This window comes from Mus caroli, unplaced genomic scaffold (assembly GCF_978045245.1).
Source record: "Mus caroli unplaced genomic scaffold, Mus_caroli_1 scaffold_8, whole genome shotgun sequence".
NCBI classification, from domain to species: domain Eukaryota; kingdom Metazoa; phylum Chordata; class Mammalia; order Rodentia; family Muridae; genus Mus; species Mus caroli.
Genome location: NW_028227263.1, coordinates 128,136,287 through 128,152,996, shown reverse-complemented (window position 1 = coordinate 128,152,996; position 16,710 = coordinate 128,136,287). Strand labels below are relative to the sequence as shown.

Genomic DNA, 16,710 nt, shown 5'->3' with positions numbered 1-16,710 from the left:
AGTAGAGCAGACAAAATGGTGAGCAGTTACCCTGCATGCACAGGAACTCTTGGGATGCCTTCAGGCTGTGTTTTTTTTTTTTTCACAGAAGGTGCAGACTAGCTGGTGGTCTGCCTTAGCAGAAGTTGCCAGCCAGAAGGGCAGGAGCTAGGACATTTATACACTGGGAGAGAACATTCAATTGCCAGCCCATCTGGACTGACAATATCTTATTAACACCTGCGCTAAATGCATATTTATTGTAATATTGAAAATACTTGTAAGATTGGGAAATAGAGGCAGTTGTTCAGAAAGAATGTGGGTCCTGACTGATTCATGCTCCAAAATGTCCACAACAAATGCTGGATATGTGTGATGGGTAAATGGGTGCTCTCTGGAGCTTTTCTATTGTGTTTCCTTTTACCAGTTTCTCCAGTACAGGAAATCCAATAAGTTCAGAACACACCTATGGCCGAAGGTCCCTCCTTGCATCCAAAACTCCAAATGGCTTTGAATATACCCATAGAACTCAGTTCCCAAATACCTCAAGATCCTGCAAGGAACTTAACTTTTGAAATGTGTAAGAGTCCCCGATTGACCCCAGGAAGTACAATGCAATCAAGTTTTTCAGTCCCTGAAAGGAACCTATTTCATCAAGAGTCTCAAGGACCATCAAGACAATCAGGTATCCAAATGCAACCAGGTGTTGTAATGGGCCCAGGTTTACTAACTCTGAGAAGACTCTTGGGGCATCCTAGTCATTAGATACCTTCAAGACCATCAGTGAATTCTTGTTTCCATGTTCCCATAGGTTGGTTGCCACTGTCAGATAAACATGGTAACATACAAACTGGCCCTATGGCTTCAAGAAAGCGTCGAAAAGAACGCACTGTGTACTCCAAAGAACAGCAGCGGCTGCTGCAAGAACATTTTGATAAGTGCAAGTACCCAAACAAGAAGAAAATTTTGGAGCTGGCAGTATTAGTTGGTGTTACAAAGATGGAGATCGAGGTTAGCTTCTCTCTTTTTCCTCAATCCAGCAGCAACAATGTCCCCGTTCTCATTAGGCACTAGTATTCTGTGCTTCTGAAAGGCGTAGGGGAGGGTGGACAGATACAGGTGGTGGATATTGATGCACCCATTGCTGGGCCTCACATTCTCCAGTAACCGGGTACCAGTATCAACTAACATTATTCCCATGTAGGGTCTCAGTGACCTAGATATCAGATATCCTACTAAAACACAGGGCATACTAGCTCAATCTCCCCAGTTTGTTTTTTTCTACTGGGGCGGGTGATGTCAGGTCATACACAGGTCATGTCTACCTTACTACAATCTCAAAGGGATCTTGAGTCTCATGCTTTCTGTTGCTGACTTGTTATAGAAAATCTGATTCAAAAGTTTCACCTTGTGGTCCAGTTGGGGGCAAAGGGGTATTCTTTTGATGTTTGCTTTGTTTTTCAGATCTGGTTCAAGAACAACCGAGCTAAATACAAGCGGATGAACCTCCAGAGTATTAAACAAGCACTGCCAGAGACAAATGAAAGCTCTAAAGCGGTGTGTGAGTCAAATCATTTTCCTGGTCCCATACCTGTTGTTGCCTCTGACAATGGAGAGTCCATGTGTTCAGGCATATTTGGTGAGGATTCCATTCCCAAACTCAACTGCAGCCAGGAATCTTCCCTGCATTGTTTTCAGTCCTGTGATAGGGACATGTGTTGTCCGCAAGAATACCTGCTTGATGCTCATGCCCCTGTTACAGCTTGGAACTCTGGTCAATCATCAGCAGTTGAATCTCAGACTGACTTAGCAGTAGCTGAAGCTCCACTCAACCTGGCATATGCCACCCAAGCCCCAGAGGATGCTCACAATTCAAGTCCATCTGCAGTCGAGCTCTGGGAAAGGATCCTTGAAGACATAGACACATCAGATGACTGGCTTACTCTGAGAAACCCCTCCACTCCAATTTACACCACTCAGGTCCTTGACCAGTCCAGGTCTTACAGAGATGAAGAAGTGTGTTATACACACCTTTAGTCTCAGTATTTGGAGAAATTTTTATTTATTTCTTTATTTGTATTAGGTATTTATTTCATTTACATTTCCAATGCTCTCCCAAAAGTCCCCCCATGCATTCCCCCACTTCTCCCCCCCCCACCTACTCCCACTTCTTGGTCCTGGCTTTCCCCTGTACTGAGGCAGATAAAATTTGCTGGACCTCTCTTTCCACTGATGGCCATCTAGGCCATCATTCTGATCCATATGCAGCTAGAGACAAGAAGTCTGGGGGATACTGGTTAGTTCATATTGTCGTTCCACCTATAGGGTTGCAGATCCCTTTAGTTCCTTGGTTACTTTCTCTAGCTCCTCCATTGGGGGCCTTGTGATCCATCCAATAGCTGACTTTGAGCATCCACTTCTGTGTTTGCTAGGCCCCGGCTTAGCCTCACAAGAGACAGCTATATCTGGGTCCTTTCAGCAAAATCTTGCTAGTGTATGCAATGGTGTCAGCTTTTGGAGGCTGATTATGGATGGATCCCCGGATGTGGCAGTCTCTAGATGGTCCATCCTTTCGTCTCAGTGCGATTGCTTCAAAGTCAGTGTAGCTATTCATTCTTTATTTTTAGATTATATGTTCATTAAATAAAAGGAGAAAATAGTAACTGTAAAATTCTTTTAATTCATTGTTTTATTCATATTTCCAGTCATTACTCCCTTACTCTCCCTGACCCACAGTTCCACATCCAACCCATTCTCTCAGACATTTTCCTCTAATATTTATGCATGTAAAAGCAAGAATGCATGTATGCAAGTGTCTTGGGACTTGGAGTCAGAAAAGAATGTAGGCTCTCCTGGAGTAAAACTATAGACCTTGGTGTTCTCACAGGTGTGTGCTTGGAATTCAACTCTGATCATCTGCAAGATTTAAATCATGTGGAGTAATCGCTCTATGAGCACATAATTCAGAGTCCATTGATAGAAAATTATACTTTGTTTAGTATATATTTGGGGTGGCTGTGGATTCATGCAACATAGGGATCCACTATCATCTAACTCCAGTTATATTAGTTCCTATGCCCTCTCCTTGCTTCAGAGGTCACTACATGCAACAGGAACCCTCATATACATGTATAACATACAATCATATAATAGAAAAGCAATACATCTTATAAATACTGTGAGCTACCTCTCCACTCAACTATATCTCATTTCTTATGTACAAAATAGTTTTGTTTATTTTCAGTACTAATAGCTATTATATGTGAATAGAGGTCAGAGGACATTGGCAGGGGTTATTTTTCTCTTTCAGCTTTAATAGGTTCCTACAATGCCTGAACACAAGTTCAGGCATTGTAGGAACATGCTTGACCACAAGAGCCACCTACAGGGCCCTCCTGCACTGCTGCTTTTTACTTTGATACTGGGTCTCCCTGACGTGCCAAGCCTGCCCTGATTTGCCTTCTGGCTTCCTCAGCCTGGAGTGACTGGCCTTCCAGATCTGAACCCCAATCTGATTTTTCTGATTTTGTGGAATAACCCCTTTATTTCTTTTTTAAAAATTTTCTTCCTTTTTCCTTTATTTATATATTTATTTACACTCCAGTTTTTGTTCCCCCCCCAACCCCCATCCACCCTCTGACTGTTCCACATCCCATAGCTACCCCCCCCCAAGTGTCCACAATGGTGTCCCCACCACTCACCCTGCATCCATCCAGACCTCTAAACTCCCTAAGATGTCCAGTCTCTTGAGGATTTTGTTCATCTTCTGTGAACCTAGACTCAGCAATCCTCTGCTGCATATATGTTGAGGGCTTCATATCAGCTGGTGTACACTGCCTGATTGGTGGACCAGTGCTTGAGAGATCTTGGAGGTCCAGGTTAATTAAGATTGCTGGTCCTCCTACAGGTTCTCCCTTCTCAGCTTCTGCCAGCTTTTCCCTAATTCAACCACAGGGGTCAGCAGCTTCTGTCCATTGGTTGGGTACAAATATCTGTATCTGACTCTTTCAGTTGCTTGTTGGGACTTTTGGAGGGTAGTCATGACAGGTCCTTTTGTGTGAGTGCTCTAGAGCCTCATGAATAATAGTGTCAGGCCTTGGGGCCTCCCCTTGAGCTGTAGCCTACTTTGGGCCTGTTGCTGAACCTTCTTTTCCTCAGTCTCCTCTTCATTTCAATCTGTGAAATTCTGCTTAGGGGGACATCAGCCTGTTTCCCACTCTCTCTTAATGCAGCATAGTTTGCAGTGCTCCCAGGAGATCTGCTACACCCCAGGCACATAGGAGGCAGGGTCCAGACAGAGACATCTAGATCAGCCAAACTTATGGGGCACAATGAAAGCAGTGCCAAGAGAAAAATCCGTAGCACAATGTTCAATTGTAAGGAAAATGGAGAGATCCTACCAACCCCATTATTTCTTTAGTATCTGTGCTAGGTTTCACCCCACCAGCAGTGCACAAACGTTCCTCCTTGCTGACAACTTCTCCATCATTAATTTTCATTGGTTTTATCAATTTTTGCCATTCTGACAAGGTAAGATAACTTGTCAATTAGTTATAATTTGCTTTGTTCTGATTGCTAAACATGGTTTAGTTTGCTTGTTTGATATTTTGATATAATGCCTCTCTATAAAAAGTCCTGGAGGTACTGGACCTCTTTTGGTAAGTGAGGTTGGAATGAACTTCACAATGGTCCTCCTGTCCATATCTCCTAAGACATGGGATAAATGCTGTGTTTTAACAATCCCGGCCTGTTTAACATTTATTAAAGGGTTTCTCAGGGATTTTTGATTATCTTTTAATAATTTCACTTTAGTTCTATACATTTTAAAAACCGATTACTGATTTTCTTTGCTTTACTTTATTTTTGTTGTTTTGTTGTTTGTTTTGGAACAGGGTTTTTCCTGTATAAGCCATAGCTCTCCTGGTCTTCCTCCTATTTAGATCAGCCTGAGTTTGCCATCTGAATGATGGGATTAAAGGCACGCACCATCAGGCATGGGTTGTTTAGTTTTGAAATTTAGTCTGTCTTTGTACCCCTGGCTTTTCTAGGCATTTTAATTAGATCAGGATGGCTTGGAAGTCACAGAAGTCTACTTGCCTCTGCCTCCACACACACTATGATGGCTCTACAAATTTCTCTGGCTAGGACTTTTTTTATTTTTTTATTTTTTATAATTGAGTATTTATTTCATTTACATATCCAATGCTATCCCAAAAGTCCCCCACACCTACCACTCCCCCACCCACCCACTCACACCTCTTGGCCCTGGCTTTCCCCTGTACTGAGGCATAAAAAGTCTGCATGACCAATGGGCCTCTCTTTCCACTGATGGCTGACCAGGCCATCTTCTGATACATAGGCAGCTAGAGACACAAGCTCGGGGGGGGGGGGGAGACACGGGTACTGCTTAGTTCATATTGTTGTTCCACCTATAGGGTTGCAGATCCCTTTAGCTTCTTAGGTACTTTCTCTAGCTCCTCCATTGGGGACCCTGTATTCCATCCAATAGCTGATTGTGAGCATCCACTTCTGTGTTTGCTAGGCCCCGGCGTAGTCTCACAAGAGAGAGCTATGTAAGGGGCCTTTCAGCAAAATCTTGCTACTGTATGCAATGGTGTCAGCGTTTGGAGGCTGATTATGGGATGGATCCCTGGGTATGGCAGTCTCAAGATGGTCCATCCTTTCGTCTTAGATCCAAACTCTGTATCTGTAGCTCCTTCCATAGGTGTTTTGTTCCCAATTCCAAAAAGGGGAAAAGTAGCCACACAATGGTATTCATTCTACCTGAGCTTCATGTGTTTCCAAATTATATCTTTTATCTTGGGTATTCTAAGCTTCTGGGCTACTATCCACTTATCAGTGAGTACATATCATGTGAGTTCTTTTGTGATTGAGTTACCTCTCTCAGGATGATGCCATCCAGGTCCATCCATTTGCCTAGGAATTTCATAAATTCTTTCTTTTTAATAGCTGTGTAGTCTTTCCAGTCGGTGCCAGCACTGACGCTCCTTGGGCCCGGAGTCTGCAGACACCCCCAAGGTCCCTACAGGTCTCTCCACGAGATCAAAGAACCTCTGGTGAGTGTAAGACAATGGCTGCTCCAATCCAATCACTCAGGACCTGAGACAGTATTAATTAGGGAAGCAGAAAGACCAGCCTGACCAGGGTCATAGGTCCCTTCTGGTCGGCACCAGCACAATGCACCTTGGACGCAGAGTCTGAGGACACCCCAAGGTCCCCACAGGACTCTCCATGGGAACTTAGGACCTCTGGTGAGTGGAACACACTGTTGCTCCAATCCAATCGAGCAGGTCCTGAGACAGCGTTAATTAGGGTAGCAGAAATCCCAGCCTGACCAGGGTCACAAGTCCCTTCCAGTCGGCACTAGCACCAGCACGGGGCACCTTGGGCACTGAGTCTGTGGACACCCCCAAGGTCCCCACAGGAGTCTCCACCATATGATAGGACCTCTGGTGAGTGGAACACAACTTCTGCCAGGAGGCAGGTTTGAACACCAAATATCTGGGCACCTTCCCTGTAAGAGGAGAGCTTGCCTGCAGAGAATACTCTGACCACTGAAACTCAGGAGACAGCTAGTCTGCAAGGTCTGCTGATAGAGGCTAACATAATCACCTGAGGAACAAGCTCTAAACAGAGACAACTATAACAACTAACTCCAGAGATTACCAGATGGCTAAAGTCAAATATAAGAATCTTACAGAAACCAAGACCACTCACCATCATCAAAACGCAGCTCGCCCATCCGACCCAATCCTGGGCACCCCAACAAACCTGAAAAGAGAGACCCAGATTTAAAAGCATATCTCATGATGATGGTATAGGACATCAAGAAGGACTTTTAAAACTCACTTAAAGAAATACATGAGAACACTGCAAAACAGGTAGAAGACCTTAAAGAGGAAGCACAAAAATCCCTTAAAGAATTGCAGGAGAACACAAAGAGGTGATGGAATTGAATAAAACCATCCAAGACATAAAAAGGGAAGTAGACACAATAAAGAAAACCCAAAGTGAGGCAATGCTGGAGATAGAAACCTTAGGACAGAAATCTGGAACCATAGATGAGAGCAGAGAATCTCCTGTGCAGAAGATTCCATAGAGAACATCAACACAACAATCAAAGAAAATACAACGTGCAAAAAGATCCTAACTCAAAACATCCAGGAAATCTAGGGCACAATGAGATGACCAAACCTACAGATAATAGGTGTAGTTGAGAATGAAGATTTTCAACGTAAAGGGCCAGGAAATATTTTCAACAAAATTATAGAAGAAAACAGCCCAAACCTAAAGAAAGACATGCCCATGAACATACAAGAAGCATACAGAACTCCAAATAGACTAGACCAGAAAAGAAATTCCTCCCGACACACAATAATCAGAACAAAAAATGCACTAAATAAAGATAGAATATTAAAAGCAGTAAGGGAAAAAGGTCAAGTAACATATAAAGGCAGGCCTATCAGAATTACACCAGAGTTTTCACCAGAGACTATGAAAGCCAGAAGGTCCTGGACAGATATTATACAGTGTGATACAATAAGAGATCTCAAATGCCAGCCCAGGCTACTATACCCAGCCAAACTCTCAACTACCATGGATGGAGAAAGCAAAGTACTCCACGACAAAACCAAATTCACACATTATCTTTCCAGGAATCCAGCCCTTCAAACGATAATAACAGAATAAAAAAAAAAAATACAAGGATCTAAACCATGCCCTAGAAAAAGCAAGAAAGTAATCCTTCAACAAACCAAAAAGAAGACAGCCACAAGAACAGAATGCCAACTATAACAACAAAAATATTAGGAAGCAACACTTACTCTTCCTTAATATCTCTTAATATCAGTGGACTCAATTCCCCAATAAAAAGACAGACTAACAGACTGGCTACACAAAAAGGACCCAACATTTTGCTGCTTAGAGGAAACCCATCTCAGGGAAAAGGACAGAAACTACCTCCCAGTGAAAGGCTGGAAAACAATTTTGCATGCAAATGGTCTGAAGAAACAAGTTGGAGTAGCCATTCTAATATCTAATAAAATCGACTTCCCGTCTCTTCCGGTCAGAAAAGCACCTGAGCAGCTGGGGCGCAGGGTCTGCTGACACTCGCCAACTGCCCACAACACCCGCCACAGGATCTTAAGACTTCTGGTGAGTGGAGCACAGCTTCTGCTCCAATCCAATTGCGCGGGACCTGAGACTGCATTAGTTAGGGAAGCAGAAACCGGCCTGAGTAGGACCACAGGCCTCATCCGGCTGGATCAGCGCCAGGGTAGCGGGAGCACAGGGTTGCCTGACACCCGCCAGCTACCCACGACCCCCGCCGCAGGATTTTGGGACTGCTGGTGAGTGGAACACAGCTTCTGCTCCAATCCAATTGCGTGGGACCTGAGACTGCATTAGTTAGGGAAGCAGAAACTGGCCTGAGTAGGGCCACAGGCCTCACCCGGCCGGATCAACGCCAGGGTAGCGGGAGCGCAGGGTTGCCTGACACCCGCCAGCTACCCACGACCCCCGCCGCAGGATTTTGGGACTGCTGGTGAGTGGAACACAGCTTCTGCTCCAGTCCAATCACGCGGGACCTGAGACTGCTCTGGTTGGGGAGAGAGAAATCCGGCCTACATAGGGCCACAACCCTCTTCCGGTCAGAAAAGCACCTGAGCAGCTGGGGCGCAGGGTCTGCTGACACTCGCCAACTGCCCACAACACCCGCCACAGGATCTTAAGACTTCTGGTGAGTGGAGCACAGCTTCTGCTCCAATCCAATTGCGCGGGACCTGAGACTGCATTAGTTAGGGAAGCAGAAACCGGCCTGAGTAGGACCACAGGCCTCATCCGGCTGGATCAGCGCCAGGGTAGCGGGAGCACAGGGTTGCCTGACACCCGCCAGCTACCCACGACCCCCGCCGCAGGATTTTGGGACTGCTGGTGAGTGGAACACAGCTTCTGCTCCAATCCAATTGCGCGGGACCTGAGACTGCATTAGTTAGGGAAGCAGAAACTGGCCTTAGTAGGGCCACAGGCCTCACCCGGCCGGATCAACGCCAGGGTAGCGGGAGCGCAGGGTTGCCTGACACCCGCCAGCTACCCACGACCCCCGCCGCAGGATTTTGGGACTGCTGGTGAGTGGAACACAGCTTCTGCTCCAGTCCAATCACGCGGGACCTGAGACTGCTCTGGTTGGGGAGAGAGAAATCCGGCCTACATAGGGCCACAACCCTCTTCCGGTCAGAAAAGCACCTGAGCAGCTGGGGCGCAGGGTCTGCTGACACTCGCCAACTGCCCACAACACCCGCCACAGGATCTTAAGACTTCTGGTGAGTGGAGCACAGCTTCTGCTCCAATACAATTGCTCGGGACCTGAGACTGCATTAGTTAGGGAAGCAGAAAAACGGCCTGAGTAGGACCACAGGCCTCTTCCGGCTGGACCAGCACCGGGGTACCGTCAGCTACCCACGAACCCCGCCGCAGGATTTAGAGACTGCTGGTGAGTGGAACACAGCTTCTGCTCCAATCTTTAAATAGTGACAACGATAACAACTAACCCCAGAGATTACCAGATGGCGAAAGGTAAACGTAATAATCTTACTAACAGAAACCAAGACCACTCACCATCATCAGAACCCAGCACCCCCACTTCACCCAGTCCAGGGCACCCCAACACACCGGAAAAGCTAGACACGGATTTAAAAGCATATCTCCTGATGATGATAGAGGACTTCAAGAAGGACGTTAATAACACACTTAAAGAAATGCAGGAGAACACTGCTAAAAAGGAAGAAGACAATAAAGAGGAAGCACAAAAATCCCTTAAAGAATTGCAGGAGAACACTGCTAAAGAGTTACAAATCCTTAAAGAAAAACATGATAACATAATCAAACAGGTAGAAGTCCTTACAGAAAAACAGGAAAACACATCCAAACAGATGATGGAAATGAACAAAACCATACTAGACCTAAAAAGGGAAGTAGACACAATAAAGAAAACCCAAAATGAGGCAACACTGGAGATAGAAACCCTAGGAAAGAAATCTGGAACCATAGATACGAGCATCAGCAACAGAATACAAGAGATGGAAGAGAGAATCTCAGGTGCAGAAGATTCCATAGAGAACATCGGCACAACAATCAAGGAAAATGGAAAATGCAAAAAGATCCTAACTCAAAACATCCAAGAAATACAGGACATAATGAGAAGACCAAACCTACGGATAATAGGAGTGGATGAGAATGAAGATTTTCAACTCAAAGGACCAGCAAACATCTTCAACAAAATTATAGAAGAAAACTTCCCAAATCTAAAGAAAGAGATGCCCATGAACATACAAGAAGCCTACAGAACTCCAAATAGACTGGATCAGAAAAGAAATACCTCCCGACACATAATAATCAGAGCAACAAATGCTCTAAATAAAGATAGAATACTAAAAGCAGTAAGAGAAAAAGGCCAAGTAACATATAAAGGCAAGCCTATCAGAATTACACCAGATTTTTCACCAGAGACTATGAAAGCCAGAAGATCCTGGACAGATGTTATACAGACACTAAAAGAACACAAATTCCAGCCCAGGCTACTATACCCAGCCAAACTCTCAATTAACATAGATGGAGAAACCAAGGTATTCCATGACAAAACCAAATTCACACATTATCTCTCCACGAATCCAGCCCTTCAAAGGTTAATAACAGAAAAAAACCAATACAAGGACAGGAACCACGCCCTAGAAACAACAAGAAGGTAATCCCTCAACAAACCTAAAAGAAGACAGCCACAAGAACAAAATGCCAACTTTAACATCAAAAATAACAGGAAACACCAATTTCTTTTCCTTAATATCTCTTAATATCAATGGACTCAACTCCCCGATAAAAAGACATAGACTAACAAACTGGCTACACAAACAAGACCCAACATTTTGCTGCTTACAGGAAACTCATCTCAGAGAAAAGGATAGACACTACCTCAGAATGAAAGGCTGGAAAACAATTCTCCAAGCAAATGGCATGAAGAAACAAGCTGGAGTAGCCATTCTAATATCTGATAAGATTGACTTCCAACCCAAAGTCATTAAAAAAGACAGGGAGGGACACTTCATACTCATCAAAGGTAAAATCCTCCAAGAGGAACTATCAATCCTGAATATCTATGCTCCAAATACAAAGGCAGCCACATTCATTAAAGAAACTTTAGTAAATCTCAAAGCACACATTGCACCTCATACAATAATAGTGGGAGACTTCAACACACCACTTTCACCAATGGACAGATCATGGAAACAGAAACTAAACAGGGACACAGTGAAACTAAGAGAAATTATGAATCAAATGGATCTGGCAGATATCTACAGAACATTCTATCCTAAAACAAAAGGATATACCTTCTTCTCAGCACCTCATGGTACCTTCTCCAAAATTGACCACATAATTGGTCACAAAACAGGCCTCAACAGATATAAAAATATTGAAATTGTCCCATGCATCCTATCAGATCACCATGGACTAAGGCTGATCTTCAATAACAAAATAAATAATAGAAAGCCAACCTTCACGTGGAAACTGAACAACACTCTTCTCAATGATACCTTGGTCAAGGAAGGAATAAAGAAAGAAATTAAGGACTTTTTAGAGTTCAATGAAAATGAAGCCACAACATACCCAAACTTATGGGACGCAATGAAAGCATTTTTAAGAGGAAAACTCATAGCTCTGAGTGCCTCCAAAAGGAAACTAGAGAGAGCACACATTAGCAGCTTGACAACACACCTAAAATCACTAGAACAAAAGGAAGCAAATTCACCCAAGAGGAGTAGACGGCAGGAAATAATCAAACTCAGGGGTGAAATCAACCAAGTGGAAACAAGAAAAACTATTCAAAGAATCAACCAATCAAGGAGCTGGTTCTTTGAGAAAATCAACAAGATAGATAAACCCTTAGCCAGACTCACTAGAGGGCACAGGGAAAGCATCCTAATTAACAAAATCAGAAATGAAAAAGGAGACATAACAACAGATCCTGAAGACATCCAAAACACCATCAGATCCTTCTATCAAAGGCTATACTCAACAAAACTGGAGAACCTGGATGAAATGGAGAAGTTCCTAGACAGATACCAGGTACCAAAGTTGAATCAAGATCAGGTTAATGATCTAAACAGCCCTATATCCCCCAAAGAAATAGAAGCAGTCATTAATAGTCTCCCAACTAAAAAAAGCCCAGGACCAGATGGGTTTAGTGCAGAGTTCTATCAGACCTTCAAAGAAGATCTAATCCCAGTTCTTCACAAACTATTCCACAAAATAGAAACAGAAGGTACTCTACCCAACTCATTCTATGAAGCCACAATTACTCTGATACCTAAACCACAAAAAGACCCAACAAAGATAGAAAACTTCAGACCAATATCCCTTATGAATATTGATGCAAAAATCCTCAATAAAGTTCTTGCTAACCGAATCCAAGAACACATCAAAACAATCATCCATCCTGACCAAGTAGGTTTCATCCCAGGGATGCAGGGATGGTTCAATATACGGAAATCCATCAACGTAATCCAGTATATAAACAAACTCAAAGACAAAAACCACATGGTCATCTCCTTAGATGCGGAAAAAGCATTTGACAAGATCCAACACCCATTCATGATAAAAGTCTTGGAAAGATCAGGAATTCAAGGCCCATACCTAAACATGATAAAAGCAATCTACAGCAAACCAGTAGCCAACATCAAAGTAAATGGTGAGAAGCTTGAAGCAATCCCTCTAAAATCAGGGACTAGACAAGGCTGTCCACTTTCTCCATACCTATTCAACATTGTACTTGAAGTCCTAGCCAGAGCAATTCGACAACAAAAGGAGATCAAAGGGATACAAATTGGAAAAGATGAAGTCAAAATATCACTTTTTGCAGATGATATGATAGTATATATAAGTGACCCTAAAAATTCCACCAGAGAACTCCTAAGCCTGATAAACAGCTTCGGTGAAGTAGCTGGATATAAAATTAACTCAAACAAATCAATGGCCTTTCTCTACACAAAGAATAAACAGGCTGAGAAAGAAATTAGGGAAACAACACCCTTCTCAATAGTCACAAATAATATAAAATATCTTGGCGTGACTCTAACTAAGGAAGTGAAAGATCTGTATAATAAAAACTTCAAGTCTCTGAAGAAAGAAATTCTAGAAGATCTCAGAAGATGGAAAGATCTCCCATGCTCATGGATTGGCAGGATCAACATTGTAAAAATGGCTATCTTGCCAAAAGCAATCTACAGATTCAATGCAATCCCCATCAAAATTCCAAATCAATTCTTCAACGATTTAGAAAGTGCAATCTGCAAATTCATCTGGAATAACAAAAAACCTAGGATAGCAAAAACTCTTCTCAAGGATAAAAGAACCTCTGGTGGAATCACCATGCCGGACCTAAAGCTCTACTACAGAGCAATTGTGATAAAAACTGCATGGTACTGGTATAGTGACAGACAAATAGACCAATGGAATAGAATTGAAGACCCAGAAATGAACCCACACACCTATGGTCACTTGATCTTCGACAAGGGAGCTAAAAACATCCAGTGGAAGAAAGACAGCATTTTCAACAAATGGTGCTGGCACAACTGGTTGTTAATATGTAGAAGAATGCGAATCGATCCATTCCTATCTCCTTGTACTAAGGTCAAGTCTAAGTGGATCAAGGAACTTCACATAAAACCAGAGACACTGAAACTTATAGAGGAGAAAGTGGGGAAAAGCCTTGAAGATATGGGCACAGGGGAAAAATTCCTGAATAGAACAGTAATGGCTTGTGCTGTAAGATCGAGAATTGACAAGTGGGACCTCATGAAACTACAAAGCTTCTGCAAGGCTAAAGACACCATCAATAAGACAAAAAAACCACCAACAGATTGGGAAAGGATCTTCACCTATCCTAAATCAGATAAGGGACTAATATCCAATATATATAAAGAACTCAAGAAGGTGGACTCCAGAAAGTCAAATAACCCCATTAAAAAATGGGGCTCAGAACTGAACAAAGAATTCTCACCTGAGGAATACCGAATGGCAGAGAAGCACCTGAAAAAATGTTCAACATCCTTAATCATCAGGGAAATGCAAATCAAAACAACCCTGAGATTCCACCTCACACCAGTCAGAATGGCTAAGATCAAAAATTCAGGTGACAGCAGATGCTGGCGAGGATGTGGAGAAAGAGGAACACTCCTCCATTGTTGGTGGGATTGCAAGCTTGTACAACCACTCTGGAAATCAGTCTGGCGGTTCCTCAGAAAACTGGACATAGTACTACCGGAGGATCCAGCAATACCTCTCCTGGGCATATATCCAGAAGATGTCCCAACCGGTAAAAAGGACACATGCTCCACTATGTTCATAGCAGCCCTATTTATAATAGCCAGAAGCTGGAAAGAACCCAGATGTCCCTCAACAGAGGAATGGATACAGAAATTATGGTACATTTACACAATGGAGTACTACTCAGCTATTAAAAAGAATGAATTTATGAAATTCCTAGCCAAATGGATGGACCTGGAGGGCATCATCTTGAGTGAAGTAACACAATCACAAAAGAACTCACACAATATGTATTCATTGATAAGTGGATATTAGCCCAAAACTTAGGATACCCAAGATATAAGATACAATTTGATAAACGCATGAAACTCAAGAAGAATGAAGACCAAAGTGTGGACACTGTGCACCTTCTTAGAATTGGGAACAAAACACCCAGGGAAGGAGCTACAGAGACAAAGTTCGTAGCTGTGATGAAAGGATGGACCATTTAGAGACTGCTGTATCCAGGGATCCGTCCCATAATCAGCTTCTAAACGCTGACACCATTGCATACACTAGCAAGATCTTGCTGAAAGGACCCAAATATAGCTGTCTCTTGTGAGACGATGCCGGGGCCTAGCAAACACAGGAGTGGATGTTCACAGTCAGCTATTGGATGTATCACAGGGCTCCCAATGGAGAAGCTAGAGAAAGTACCCAAGGAGCTAAAGGGATCTGCAACCCTATTGTTGGAACAACATGATGTACTAACCGGAACCCTGGAGCTCTTGTCTCTAGCTGCATATGTATCGAAAGATGGCCTAGTCGGCCATCAATGGAAAGAGAGGCCCATTGGACTTGCAAACTTTATATGCCCCAATATAGGGGAATGCCAGGGCCAAAAGAATGGGAATGGGTGGGTAGGGAAGTGGGGGGCGCTATGGGGGACTTTTGGGATAGTATTGGAAATGTAATTGAGGAAATTATGTAATAAAAATATTAAAAAAAAAAAGAAAAAAAAATCGACTTCCCACCCAAAGTTATGAAAAGAGACACTGAGGGGCTCTTCATACGCATCAAAGTTAAAAGCTTTCAAGAGGAACTCTCAATTTTAAATATTTTTGATCCAAATGCAAGGGCAGAGACATTCAATAAAGAAAGTTTAGTAAAGCACAAAGCAAACATTGCACCTCACACAATAATAGTGGGAGACTTCAACAACCACTCTCAACAATGGACAGATCATGGAAACACAAACTAAACAGGGACAAAGTGAAACTAACAGAATTTATGAAACAAATGGATTTAACAGATATCTACAGAACTAAAACAAAAGGATATAACTTCTTCTCAGAACCTCATCGTACCTTCTGCAAAATTGACCATGTAATTGGTCACAAAACCAGCCTCACCATATACAAAAATATTGAAATTGTCCCATGCATTATATAAGATCACCATGGACTAATGCTGATCTTCAATAACAACATAAATAATAAAAAGTCAACATAAAAGGAGAAACTGAATAACACTCTTCTCAATGATACCTTGGTCAAGGAAGGAATAAAGAAAGAAATTAAAGACTTTTAAAAGTTTAATGAAAATGAAGCCACAACATACCCAAACTTATGGGACCCAATGAAAGCTTTTCTAAGAGGGAAACGCATAGCTCTGAGTGCCTCCAAAAAGAAACTAGAGAGAGCACACACTAGCAGATTGACAACACAACTAACTAAAAGCTCTAGAACAAAGGAAGCAAATTCACCCAAGAGGAGTAGACATCAGGAAAGAATCAAACTCAGGGGTGAAATAAATCAAGTGGAAACAAGAAGAACTATTCAAAGAATCAACCAAAGAAGGAGCTGGTTCTTTGAGAAAATCAACAAGATACATAAACCCTTAGCCACACAAACTAGAGGTCACATGGACAGCATCCTAATTAACAAAATCAGAAATGAAAAGGGAGACATAACAACAGATCCTGAAGAAATCCAAAACACCATCAGATCCTTCTACAAAAGGCTATACTCAACAAAACTGGAGAACCTGTATTAAATGCACAATTTTCTAGACAGATAAGGTACCAAAGTTAAATAAGGATCAGGTTAATGATCTAAACAGTCCTATATCCCCTAAATAAATAGAAGCAGTCATTAACAGTCTCCCAACCAAAAAAAGCCCAGGACCACATGGGTTCATTGCAGAGTTCTATCAGACCTTCAAAGAAGATCTAATTCAATTTCTGCACAAAATATTCCACGAAGTAGAAGCAGAAGGTTCTTTACCCAATTCATTCTATGAATCTACAATGACTCTGATAACTAAACCACAGAAAGACCCAACAATGATAGAGAAATTCAGACCAATTTCCATTATGAATATTGATGCAAAAATACTCAATAAAATCCTCACTAA

General features: G+C 42.6%; 1 protein-coding gene across 1 annotated transcript; it reads left to right on the top strand.

The window, feature by feature from the left end:
* The first annotated feature begins 447 nt into the window (after positions 1–447).
* LOC147003488 (oocyte-specific homeobox protein 5-like) lies at positions 448–2,016 on the top strand. The gene is made up of 3 exons (XM_085841029.1): positions 448–664; positions 791–990; positions 1,444–2,016. Exons 1-3 carry the CDS (start codon positions 448–450, stop codon positions 2,014–2,016), a joined length of 990 nt encoding a protein of 329 aa, XP_085697155.1.
* Positions 2,017–16,710: the final 14,694 nt, after the last annotated feature.